We start from the raw sequence: 13,685 nt of genomic DNA on the forward strand, positions 1-13,685 counted from the left end.
AAAAACCCTTGTATTTTAAACTCAAAAGTGAGTGTCTCGTACTTTTTGTGATTGCACAAAATAAATGAAATGACTTTGTACAAGAAGAACCCCCAAATGAGCTCCCTTCTAAGCCAAACAGTTTGAGAATCTTTTTCTTAGAAAGTGCACGATTCGCTGATGAGTCTTATTAGTTTGAACAAATTGAAACACTTTGTTGTAATCGAGTGTCTATTCTTTCTGTTACACAGATTCCGAGGCGAATCGCAATGCCACGTCGGGTACCTCAGTGTCCCCTCCTATGACGTCAGAGCCCTCCAGCACCCTCCCCGGCTCCCAATTGGTCAATCCCAACCCCAGCTTCCCGGACCTGGGCCAATCGCCGATGACCAACGGCACCTGTGCTACGGACACCTATCCGACCTACCACCCGGCCGACAACCAGTACAGCTACGGTCCCAGTTGCTACTTTCGGTCCAACACGCGGCCCACGCCCTACTCGCGTGACGTGTCCTACATGAGGGACACGCGGTACTGTGGCAACGGACTGAGTTACATGGGGCGGACCAATCCACAGTTCACCTACGACCCTACCACCATGATGAGTGGGATCGATCCGCGGAGGAACTACACCCAACACATGGTCTGATGACTGCCGGAACTGCTTTTTCATATTATAGTATTCATAGGAAGTATTATGATTATAAAGAGCAATTATGATAACAAAAATTGTAGATATTGCCGGGTTTTTTTCTCGCACGACAAATCATGGCAACCATTCGAAGCGGGAAACACTGTAAAATCACGAGGAATCAACGAAATCAGCAAAAGGTTTCAGTAATGCTCTTCCAAAAAATGAATTAAGTCATGCATAAAAAATGACTCGTGTAGCATGAGGTTTAATATTCAGATTAACAGTGACTGAGAATTCTTCAATCAGAGAATAACACGATTTTGATTATTCGTTTTGATTGGTCTTCAACCCAACCACCTCATTTTGAATTGTATAAGCGTAAGTACAAAGCCATCTATGAGATCTGTCAGTCGAGTCAGATCGCAGGTGTTCAAGATGCTAGGCAAACGAGTCTGCTGAAGCTATATCAATGCCATGACATTGCGCTGGTTTGTTTAAGAACGTCCCGAAGCGGCTAAATGCAAAACAAATTTGGTATTTATTAGCCGGGGACCATCTGCGCCAGTTACGCTCAGTGACAGCAAAGTGTCCTCCCGAGTTTTCGTTTCGGTTGCCATGGGACTTGGTGAGTCCTTAAGGTGCTTTTTTTGAACGGCTCATTCCGTTTAAACAAATAAAAAAACAGTTGTGCGATCAAGTGCGAAATACCAAGCTGGTCTACGTCAACTGAAGAAACTAGTTTGGAGGGAGAGAAGTTCAGGCGATGACACCCCAGAGAACCGGTTGACACCGGTTTGGGCCACTCCCGACCGAACCCAACTGGTTTAATATTGGGACGTGTGAAGTGTGGTTGGATACATTCGACCAGAGTCGGTCGCGTTAGGCCTATAGCAGACGGCTTTCCGGAGCCCGATGTCCTGCCGGGAACTGCGCCGAGTCCGCAAGGCGCGAGCGACGAACCGGCGGGAGCGGAGAGCGTACATCGACGGGTGAAGAATCAGTTCACACCCGGTGCCTTATCATCATCATTACCGTCATCATCATTACCATCATCCTCGCTCGTCTTCATCCATCTCGTCGTCATCAGTTGCCGTCTTCCCTGTAATAAGTAAAGGGCACGGCTATGGCACGTGACTAGTAGGACTCCAACACACTCCGACACCCGTTGACAAACACGGATGTAACTTCCCGGACGAAACAGCATGCACTCCGCGCCGCTGCGCCGGTTCGCCATGTATCGAGATTGATGGGGGGTACAGAGCCTGAGCCTCGTAAGCCCCCTCGGCAGGAAGGGACTAAAAACGCGGTGATGTTTCGCATTCACCCCGTTCTTGTCGTGTCTTTGACTACATAGCCGGGAGACCTGACGGTTTCTGATTACTTCCAAGCCGAACTCGGCCATTTGTGCAAGGTGTGGAGTGATGAGGCTTGGTCGCACGACCGCAAGGCTTACAGCTTCAACTTGGATAGCCATGAACTCGGGGAACATTTGGGGTCTTATGATGTCCAAGTTGGTTGACCGGAACTCGCCATATCATGTCGTCACGCCCTTATTAACGCACTGTATAAGCATGACTTACGAAGCAAGCATCCGATAGGCCGCATGTTATCCAGTTATCGTGACAAGAAAAATGGAAGGGTTCAGAAATACACACTTTGATGTACTTAATTATTCTTGAAACCATAATTGCCACGCCCTCACTGAATTATGCATGACTAGGGAGGATATTGTAAAACGCATTGATGTGATATGCGTGGCAGTCAGTTAATTTTGATCACTGATCAGAGAGATATCACATCGAAGGGGGAAAAGAAAAAGAAATTAAAAATAATAATAAAAGCGTGTGGAAAATATTTCAAACTAGATGTGGAAATTCCCTGTCATGTTAAGCTCCTGAAACCAGACTGACTCAAGTCAGTTTCAATTCGGTTGGAGGTGAGACTTCAGTTGAAGATTGGTTTTTCCAACGTGTACAGTAAAGTGAAGAAACAAAGCTTGATAAAATTAAAAACAAAATATAGAAATTGGACGATGTTCTGCTCCTAACGAGGATTTTTTTTTTATTATTAAACTGTATTCAATCCGTTTTGCAAAGAATATTCGGTCATACTATAAGATGCAACTTGTACAGAGGTTATTTTCCTATTTTTGTTTTATATAAAAGGACTTTGGTTTCAGCCCTAATTTGGGGCGATGCAGTGTACATAATTTGAAAAGTGTACATAAATGTAATTATGTTCGTAAACAAAACAAAGACAAGACAATCTATATAGGAGGGACATGGTTATATGCAAATTAGATTACTGTTGTCAGCGTTGTCTTGCCGGTCATGCGCACACGGCGACATCGAAATGACGTCACGGTTTGATTAGCATATGCCATCCTAAATGAAACACGGAATGTTCAGAGTATCAGAATCATCGATAGTAAAGTAAGGTTTAACGTCAATGCATCTTTCCGATGGAAGTTATTTCTCAGGAATGTGACTATTGGGCTGAAAATGTTCTTAGCGTGATAGTATTCCACGAGATGTAAACAGAAATAACACCAGATAACATCAGTTGTAAACAGAAACGATTCCGTATGTAATAGTCCACACCATGTACTTGTGTTTCAACCACTTGAATTTTCCTTCAGTGATATCCAAGCAATGATGTAACTTACTTATGTTAAAACAATGGCATTTGCCCACAATAAAATCATCTCGTCAGAACCAAGATGCAGTATGGTATAAAAAGTTCTACCACATTGCCACTGTAATACTGAATGAAAATCACCAATATAACATGATAGGATTTGTATTTTTTAAATAAAGATGGAATGAGAAGTATTAAATTAACAGTGTTATACTTTGACTGGCTCAGCAGTACTGATTTTGACCAAGCAGGTGAAAACTCGTTTGATTTTGTTAACAAATTTGGTTTCAAACTGTAGAGAACAAAACAACGGTCACGCGAATCTTGTCACATTGTAGCAAGTCCCCACCCCACCCCCGAAATCTCGGCTTCGTCTTTGTTCAGCTTCAGGCTCTAGGTTCGTGTTTCAAGATGGGAGGCACATGATAATTGTGGGGCATTTAGGCTAAATGTTCATGGCAGTGAACATCAAACCACAATGAGGCAAACAAATTAAAGTTTGCCCATTTGGTTCGAGTGTTAAAGGCTCTTTACAGCCACGTATCAGCTCATTTTGCAGTTGCCCGTAAAAGTACCTACCGATTTGGTGATGGAATCCTTGCTCAAAGCGAAGATGGACTGGTACCAAATACCCTGTGTAATTATTCTGCCTGAAATGGTATCATTCGGAAGAAAAACAAACATTGAAGGTGGTTTCAAACTATGGTGCCGGTGGGCACACTGTTTTTTTAGTACGTGCACTGTCAACAGAATCAAGTTCTGAGGCTCAAAAAATATGTGATTTTTTTTCAGTTTTCAAAATGTAAAGAAGCCGCTGGACTAAAGGTTCAGCAGGTTAGTTGCTTATACACCCTACTTATGATTCTGGGCACTTTTGTTGCTTCGAAAGAAAAAAGAGCAAAACAAAAAAGGAAATCATCCTGTGTATGTTTAATTAATCTGGATCCTGAGACGAAGCAGAATCCGCAGGACAAACAAAGGTTTTAAAAACCCCACTAGACGTTTCCATGCACTGCCGCATTTTGCCGCAATTTGCATCATGACAAATTTTTAATTTATGACGTCTAATGTTGGGTTTTCTCACATACAACTTTGCATGTTGGGAAACAAAGATACAGACAATGGTTGATGTTCTGGCAAAATTCTCTCTTAAAACAAACCCGACAAATACTCATCGCGTATTAAACAAACTCTTAGTCATCTCACTTAGGAATGATATACTTGATAGGAAATACATCGGAATCAAGCCATCGATAATTATTGCAAGATGCATTCAAGCTTTGTATACTCTTTGGTTACCAAAAATAAAAAAAGTGTCAGAAATTTCTCTTTAATTGGATGTATTTTTTGTTGAATAAAAAAAAAATTTATAAGCATCAGAGTTACACTTGTTTGTTGTGAATTATTTTCATTTCATGCATGGAAAAAGTAGAGGATTTATTTGTTATGAGGATTGAAATTGTTGATCACCTTGCAACAATAGTAGCAAAAAATTAATATCGGTTATATTATGCTCATTGGTCTCATACAGGGTGAGTCAACAAGAAAGTGACCTGGATTGTTGATTTCTTTTCTTAAAAAGCAATCAAATTTGATACACCAATGAAGTACGTCTTAGAAGAGCAAGTTCTTCCACTCATCTGGAAATAAACACTACTGAAATTGCTCCATGCCATCAGACATTATGCATGTTATACTAAAAGAACCAATTTTTATAGATATCCATGGAATGCCATTAATTGGAAGAATTACAGATTACACACAGATATTCAAATACTGAAACATACTATTTACCGTCAGATTTTGTGTTTTGAATATAAGGAACTAGTCAACTCTTTTTTGTCTCATTGTATTTAATGGGTATTCATCAGTTCGTAGAACGGTAAATGATCAGTGGTGGACAGCTGAATTGTGTGATCTTTTTAAAATTAAAATAGACATGACTTGGGAACAGAGTCTGCAAATTACGTGAAATGTTCACAGTTACCATTAAATAACATGTACTTCATCTATATGTTATTTTTATGAAATTCAAAATGTTTTTAATATTTTTTTTTTAATTCGGCCACTTTCTTTTGACTCACCCTGTATAGTCCGACTCGCGGGTAAATCAGATGCGGATCCAGGTTTGGCTCAAGGGAAGGGGAAGCTATCAAGAGTGGAGTTTAGCAGGCCTGTGTTATGTTTTTTGTCGTTTTCTTCTCTCAATTTTTTTTTTTTTTTTTTTGCAGAGGGGGGGGGGGGGGGGGGGGGGTCCGTCATTAAGGTTCGCAATTCGCAGAGTTAAACTAAGATTCATAGAGGCGTAGTTTGAACGAAGAAAGTGTTATGGGGATGCTATATTTTATGGACATAATTTTCTTTTATTTTCAACACAGTCAACTTTTTTTAATGTAGAAAAGAGACAAGAAAAAGAAACAAATTATTTTATAGCAAATATTCACGAGGTTAGTCAGGCAATAGAGCCTGAAAGTTCACCCCTGAGCTTTCAAAAAAAAGACTGAGCTTTCAAAAAATTATTATACCCAAAATATGACATAATAATAATAACCAAAATTTTCCGGCGCTAGGCGCCGTGAAAACTGAATTTCTCCATATACGTAGTGTACACAGAGCAGAATAACCATTCAAGAATATGAATAATTAATTAGCCATAATTCCAAAACCCTTTGACCTTTAGTCATGAAATTTTCTTGGGGATGTTCATGATAAGTTGTTCTATGCATGTACCGAGTTTCATAATTTTCGTCACTCGAGCGGAATCCGCCCCCCCCCCGGCTGAGAGATGGTCAAAATAACCCGGCCTGTTTAGGGTTATAGGGAACGCTTTTCATTGGCACGCACCCCCCCCCCTTTCAACCACCAGGGAAATACTTTCAAGGCGGAAATTCTGGGGGTTTTAACATTTATTAACAGAGCTAGTCCGTAGCATTCATAGGGAACGAGAAAATATCGCTCGTGGACTACATTACACACCGAGGCAGATTTTGCGGATAATGGGACACACATCGGAGGGGCTAATGAGTGGAGATCGTTAACACACACACACACACACACAAAAGAATTTGAAAGCTCAGAGTTTATTTAGATACACGCCGCTAGATTCTTGTTGTCGTCTGAATTCCAGACAAGAGGCAGCTAAAATTATGAAGTATTAAAACAATAATATGTATCAAAATAGGAAGCAGCTTATTATGCTTGCTCTCTTTGATTATTATTGGACTTTTAATCAAGTGTGAAGAATACACAAGTTGCCCGAAACGAGATAAAAAGGTCTACGGCCGGCGACTGTCGAGGCAACATCTCTCTTGGCACAGTAATGTCAAATTAGTGCAAAAAGTTCTTCCGCAGTATACGAAATGGGAAACGACAAATTAGGAGAGAGGGGCAAAATCCAGGATTTTGAACTCTGCGAAACGTCAGAGCACACGAAGAGGAGACAAGATGATGAGAGGGACGTCTGAGGTTCTTTTGCCGGGTCGTAATCAACCTGGGTGGGTTATCAAGCTGAGAGACGGGCCGGGGAGAGTGCTGCAATTTACCCGCTAATCCCTCCTCTGTCGTCGCGGTCAGGGGGGCTCCCGTACATACAGCTCCCGTCGGTCACTCAGTCTTTTTTTTCTTTCTTTCTTACTCATCGGGAGATGTTTAGGGTAATGCTAGGGCATTTCGCGAGGCTAATAACGATCTCTACTTGCTGCTTTCATCGTACACGGACAGGGACTCGTGGTTGGTTGGGGGGAGGCTGATGAGGCTGATGATGATGATAATGATGATGGTGATGGTGATGATCTCTGAGAATGATAATGCAGGAGATATATAGGTTGACGCTCCGATCTCACTCGGTCAGTGTCCCCCTTTTCAAATTGTGCCATTGAATGTATCTCAACGTTTTACACTGAAGTTTCTTTTAGTATACAAAGAAGAGAGAAGGGGCTTTGGTAAGCCCTCTCTGTTATCGCCGACCTTTCATTTATTTTAGCTCTCATTTTTGACCGCTTTTCTTTCTGGTAATACTGATGACCCGAGTTAAACAGTACACGATTTTAGACACAGGGGTACCCCTCTAATGTCCCTATACCCAATACACACTGTAAAAAAGGTAAAGTCTGTCCCGAGCCAATGTGGCTCATCAGGCCGGCGTTTATCTCCAGTTTCAGTTGCATGAAACGACTGAGAATATTTCTACTCCCCCTGGATGGGATGCTAGTCCATCGCAGGTTACTCCCCAGCTAATGCCGGTACCCATTTATACTCCTGGGTGGAGAGGGGCAAGTGGGGGTGAAGTGCCTTGCCCAAGGACACAATATATGACCAGCGGCTGGATTCGAACCCCAGACCCTCTGATCATGAGAGGGTCATGAGTCACGAACCCTAACCACTAGGCCACACACTCCCCTAAATACACACACTGTAGACAACAATTATACCTAACACATCCCCCATAGATATCTCACTAAAGAATTCCTCATATTCCGGGAACACAATGACCAACACAGAAGAGTATGTATGTACGTGTTCATCTTTCAAACCGTGGACGAAAAATACCAGAGAACAAAAGAGAACAATATCGTCCACGATTCCCAGCATACGTCCGCGATTGGGGTCGTGTACAAAACCTATGGGAGTCGTCCTAAAAAGTTAGAGTACAAACAAAAGAGGGACAATCGGACGTCCACGATCGACGGACTAGGGAATGGGTTAGGCCACAAACAATACGTCCACGATTGACCGAACGTCCACGATTGAAATTCGTGTACAAAACCAATGAGAGCTGTTCCCAAAAAGTTAAAGAGTACAAACAAAGGAATGAGGATTAGGGACAATAGGTGGTCCACGAAGATGGGTGTGTGTGTGTGTGGGTGGGGGGGGGGGGGGCGTCACATTATCTTGCTTCACATGCCCTAACTACAATACTTTGCGATGTCACCGTTTCCTGTACAAGATTTTGTGAAAGGGTCTTGCGCCTGGTAGAGGCCGTACGTGAAAGTTGACTACCGATTGGGAATTGTTCGTTTTGTGATTTGCTGCTGTAATCTTTTGAAGCTAACGAAACTCAACCCAGACAACCATATTAAGGAAAAGACAGGCGACTGGTATTACATTGGTTACGTGCACTCATAGACATTTATCATGCTGCCACCATTTCAGTCACGTTCCCTGTATCCAATAACAGTACTGAATGGTAATGGTTTTTGTGCAAAAAAGGAACCAGACTATTTTTCCTTCCAGCCTCGCTTTTGGTAACGTTGATTTGAATGAGAAAAAACGAAATGGCCGCAACAAGATTATGGTCTATGCACTATGCACAATGCTCATCACTGGTTCCGATGATCAATGCGCGCACCACTACCAAAGACGGTGATGTCTACCAGCGATGAAAAGGTACAGTGCGCACAACGAGTGTGAATCAGAGCCGGCCATCCTAATTCCCCCTTCCTTGTAGAACCTCTCGAAACAAACTTTCAGGCACAGGCACATCTTTCACGAGTGCCAACTTTAAAACGACGGAAGCGAAAGTTTCATGGCCATCGAATATAAGCCAGGAAAGCGTAAAAATACCCAGACCCGGAAATTGTCTCCGCTTGGCTTCCGAAATAATGCGCCGGGCGAGGAATGACCAAGTGTGACCCGGGCCTCCGCCAACTGTGGAAAAGGCGGGCCGGCCGCGTTTTATGGTGCGTGAAATTTCTAAAGTTTCCATATCTGCACATTCACATGGTCCTGTTGACAAATCCAAACCACGTGCCGGGACTTCTAGCTCTCTGTCGGCACACAGAGAAGTAGAAATGCAGGGATGTAATGCTCTTCATTAGAGGCAGCCGGCCCGCACGCATGCACGCACGCATGAAGTAGTTCCACTGGGGGCAATCAGATCAAACGATTTTAAGTGCAAACGCGGTGATTTTGATGGCCGGCGTCAAATGACGACCAGCTTTGATAAGATGTAAAGTGAAAGAGTAGACGAGTAACAAGAGAAAATCATTAACTCCTGAAAAAAATGCCGCATCCGTGAAGACTTGATATAATATAAAACAGAGTAAAATCGGTACATGTGAGCGGTTGATGATGCATGGATTATTGGTAGCGAACCAGGTGGTCGTGTGCACCGCTCAGCCCGGTATGACGGAATAAGATGACAAACACATTCGATGGGGTTTCGGCGTGGTGGATGGCCAATTGAAGATGACAAGAAGATGTGTGCGTTGGTGCGGAGAGCCGCTGTATGCGGTTTATATATACTGCAGGGAATCCCAGCGTGCTTCGTGCTCGTGGTCGGTCCGTGAAGAGGGGCCGATTCGGGAAGGGAAGATGCAATAGTGGTGGTTTCACTTTGCGAAAGTAGGGCTTGGGATGAGAGAGGTGATGAGGAGGTGTGAAGTATGGTCCAAATTACCATCTAAGAACAGCTTGTTTTTCTTTGTAAGCCTACTTATACACTTGTTTGTAATTAAAGACCACTTAGTGGAAAGTGCCGAAAGTTTTGACACAAGAAAAATCGACACCTAGGGCTACTTAGGGAAGCAAGGCGAAAGCGAATATCAAGAAAGTTATGGGAAGTTTTCAACAGCTGGTGATAAAGAACTGTTGAATTTAATGCAAAACAGAGGTCCGCGGTCCTTGCGAGACATCTATCGCGGAGAAAGGGGGCACACGCTCGAATGCGTATATTGGTTTTATTGAAGTTTTCGTAGGGGAGAAAGTAGACACAATAAAGTCCCTTGGTCATGGACAAATTTCCATTTTAACCAAAAATATAGTAAAGAGGTGGAGTGGAGGAGAAGAGAGGAACACGTGTGGTAAGACATACGACGTGCACTGCCGAAAGGATATCGATTCTTTAACAATATCTGTTGTTGGTAAGAGAATTTTAAGTGCCTGGTTTTTGTTGCACAGTAAAACCAATTTTCTATTCTCCATCGAAAATCAGTGACATATCCAGGGGGTGGGGGGGGGGGGAGGGGGCACTGAGAGAGGGCACTCTTCCCCCCCCCCCCCCCCCCCGTTGGATTTTTGTCACAACATTTTTTGCTCAGCAATTATTTCAAAAAATGGTTAAAGAGTTCTGACATCAATCCCCCCCCCAAAAAAAACCGCTCAAAAACCATTACAATGCGCCGTGAAAATGGGTATATGATTTTCAGTATGCATAATAATGGTCAGTTTTGAAGAGCAACCCCATTATTTTGGAAGGTGGGTACCAGCCCCCCTCCCCCTCCCCTCCCATCATTGTAAATAATGAAAGATTTGCGGAAACACCATGTGCGAATAATTTCTCAACTAAGAGAATGGTTCTGAAAGAACCAGAGGTATAAACTCGACGTTCCGGTCAGTATGCTCTGACCGTCTCCACTTTCCTGAAGACGGTCAGAGCATACTGACCGGAACGTCGAGTTTATACCTCTGGTTCTTTCAGAACCATTCTCTTAGTTGAGAAATTATTCGCACATGGTGTTTCCGCAAACCTTTCATTATTTAGTATCTCCACCATGCAAAGCCTCAAATCTTACTTATCATCATTGTAATAAGGCTGAGTGTTTACCAACATGGGTGGGACTGAGTTCTTTGTTTTTGCAGGCCAACAGGCAAAACATTTGTTTTGGCTGAAAACAAAAAGTGGGTATATTTAATGACTTCCGCCGGTTTTCACAGCGTGTATAGGATATGTCCGAGACTATACACCACTAGCACAATGTCCCGTTCAAATATCGGAGGAAAGCTAGCATTAGCCTGATTTCAAATTTGATTTTTCCTGGCGGTGGAAACCCAAAAAGCCCCTCATCCCTAATGACCAACTTCAGGAACCGCAAGCTGGGGTTACAAATCCCCACGAGTGATATGCTCCCAATCCTGAGGCTTCAAGCTCACCCTGCCGAAGGATTACTGGTAAAGCTTACCGGACTTTATACAGCACAAGAACTTACAGGATATAAGAAAGAAAAGGACGAGGGAGTAAAAAGAAGTATAGGAGACCCCGTGTGCGAATTGTTGTGGGTCGACTTTCTTGTGATATCACGGAACACTTGGCGACTGTTGACAGGTCCCGGTGATGCGCCGTGGAGAGAGAGATTAGGGAGTCAGTCGACGGGTCGTGGTGTGAAAAGCCCCGGCCGAGGACTAGGGCTACCGTCCCGGTCAGGAGATGGCTGCTCGGACCAATTACAAGTCTCCACGGTTTGGTAATGAATTAAAGTGCAAATAAGTGAAGGCAGATGGTTACGCATTGGCACGGATATGCTGCTAATGGCTTTACAATCGCGAGAAAATGATAGTTGATCACGGCCAATATGCCCATTGTACTCACATAAGTCCGCTCTTCACAACCAGTTTCCGGGGGAGTCGAGTAACTAAAGACTATTCACAAAAAATGGGCCTATAAATCCACGAAAAAAATGTTTTCGACCAATACACAACAGGACGTCCTTTTTAAAAAGCGTTCAGCTATCGCTAAGGCATACTGATCACCATGATGTGCAGATATTCTCAGGTTAGGCCCACACGATCATCTTGAAAATTTACATGATCAAAGTAAACATTTCAACGAGAAAACAGAAAACAAAAAAACAAGAATAAGACACTATGAAGCTATAGGGCGTATTAAATACACGTACTTTCGTCTTTGACAGAAAGTCTTAAACGTGAATGGGGATTTACGTAAACCCTAATGTCTGAAGCATCATTCCTATCAGATAGTGTTTTGACATTGGGTCACATCCAACGTGACCGATGTTTGAAATATAAGGGCACATTGTTCAAGTTGCTGGACAATATTGTCAAAAAAAAAAGCGTTTCAGTCATTCTCGGGATAATAAGAAGTGCTGTCATAATGACATAGAACATTTTGCATCTTAAAATCATATTTGGGGCCAACTTATAAGGGTTGTTAAACATTAAAACGAAATGTCAACCATTAGGTGTTGCCAATAGGAAAAAAAATGTCTATCTTATCTTGGATGAGTTCAGGCGGGAAGGCGGAAACAAAGACAGTAATGTGTTAACATGGCATGACCCATTGTGCCTTTGTGATCATCTAAGATTGAGTTAATCATTGGTATGCTATGAAACGGCAGATTTGGCCACTGTGTATAGACCTCATGCGTTTAGGTGGGGTCTGAGGGCAATGGTTTTGTATTGCTTGAGTGAAACTTTAGTTATGCATTCATTGCTATAGATGTGTTAATGACATGAGTATTTCCGAGGAACATAGTTTGTGCAACTTTCTACTCCTCTTAAATGTGTGAAAACTATTTGACATCCCCTTTTGGTTAATATTATTGAAAAGCGCACTTCTTTAAATAATTAGAAATAAATTCCATGCTTTTGCAGACAGACAGAGAGCGATATTGCTGTGATGTGATGTCATGTCAGGAAGACACTGTTTAGTTTAGGGATCTTCTGTTCAAATTGTGCACCCAGAAATTTGCTCTTTGAAACAGAAAAAATTGCTCATCGGCTTACTGCCATGTACCGACACAACATCGAACCACCCAAGAAAAGAACATTTATGACAGCAATTAAAACATCCCAAATTCTGGCAGCTTGTGGTGCTGAAATAGCTGTGAGGTTTCTGCCTGAAATGGCATAATGGACAACTCTCAGAGAAATGGCAGCAAACATCAGGCGTCAAAATAATATACCAATTACCAAATGTCAAATGATATCGGCTACATATACTGATTAATACTGCAGAATACTTGCCCCGACAGACTATGACACACTTTTGTCGCCCGTCAGTCTCCCACTGCCACCACTAGAGGGCGGACAAGAAGCCAAAGACTGAACAGATTTAATTGCGTCCTCGTAATCAGCAGATTTCTCTCTTTTCTGCGACCTTCATCTGTCGAGATTGGTGGGATGAAAGCGCTTTTCACGGCATGTGCGACACTCGAGCCAGTAGTCCGTGTCGTTTTATTACGGGTGCACAGGTGCGGAGATGGCTTTCCCTGCTGTCGTTCAAGGAGAAACGTGCGGCCGTCGCCAGAACTGCTTTTACCTTTGCCGTGGGGTTCACTGCACTGATTTCCTTCTCCCCCCCCCCCATTTTTTTCTTCAATTACAACTTACAAGGATATATAATATATTAGTGCACATCAATCCAGAATTCAGATTGTTTCAAGGGGTATCCTTTAATCACAGACAAACTTCAATTCATCACACTCTTTTTTACCTGACGGTTTCAGCAGTATGATTTTGAGGATCTTAATTATTTTCTTTTAAAATTAATTTTAAAGTTGAACAAAGAAATTAAATTGAGCGAGGTATGAACCTCCGACCTCCAGATTGCCGTTCCGGTGCTCTACCAACTGAGCTCCCCATTTTGTCAATGTCTTTGTGTAAGGGGCACTAGTCAGAAGCCTTAAACCCGTATATGCCATGCAGCCAGGGGTCACGCCCAAAATCATGATGCTAGCTTCATATTAGCAATGCTGCAACC

The 13,685-nt window shown here is 42.7% G+C and overlaps 1 protein-coding gene across 3 annotated transcripts in view; it reads left to right on the plus strand.

Moving 5' to 3' along the window:
- LOC119730886 (T-box transcription factor TBX1-like) overlaps positions 1 to 3,583 on the plus strand; it is a 39,131-nt gene extending 35,548 nt beyond the window's left edge. For all 3 annotated transcript variants that reach the window (XM_038203952.1, XM_038203949.1, XM_038203951.1), the window contains one exon: positions 231 to 3,583. In XM_038203952.1, the coding sequence (XP_038059880.1) occupies positions 231 to 628 (398 nt within the window). In that variant the 3' untranslated portion in view covers positions 629 to 3,583. The remainder of the gene's footprint in view (positions 1 to 230) is intronic.
- The last annotated feature ends 10,102 nt before the right edge of the window (positions 3,584 to 13,685 follow it).

The sequence above is a fragment of the Patiria miniata genome, unplaced genomic scaffold, assembly GCF_015706575.1.
Source record: "Patiria miniata isolate m_02_andy unplaced genomic scaffold, ASM1570657v1 HiC_scaffold_22, whole genome shotgun sequence".
Lineage (NCBI taxonomy): Eukaryota > Metazoa > Echinodermata > Asteroidea > Valvatida > Asterinidae > Patiria > Patiria miniata.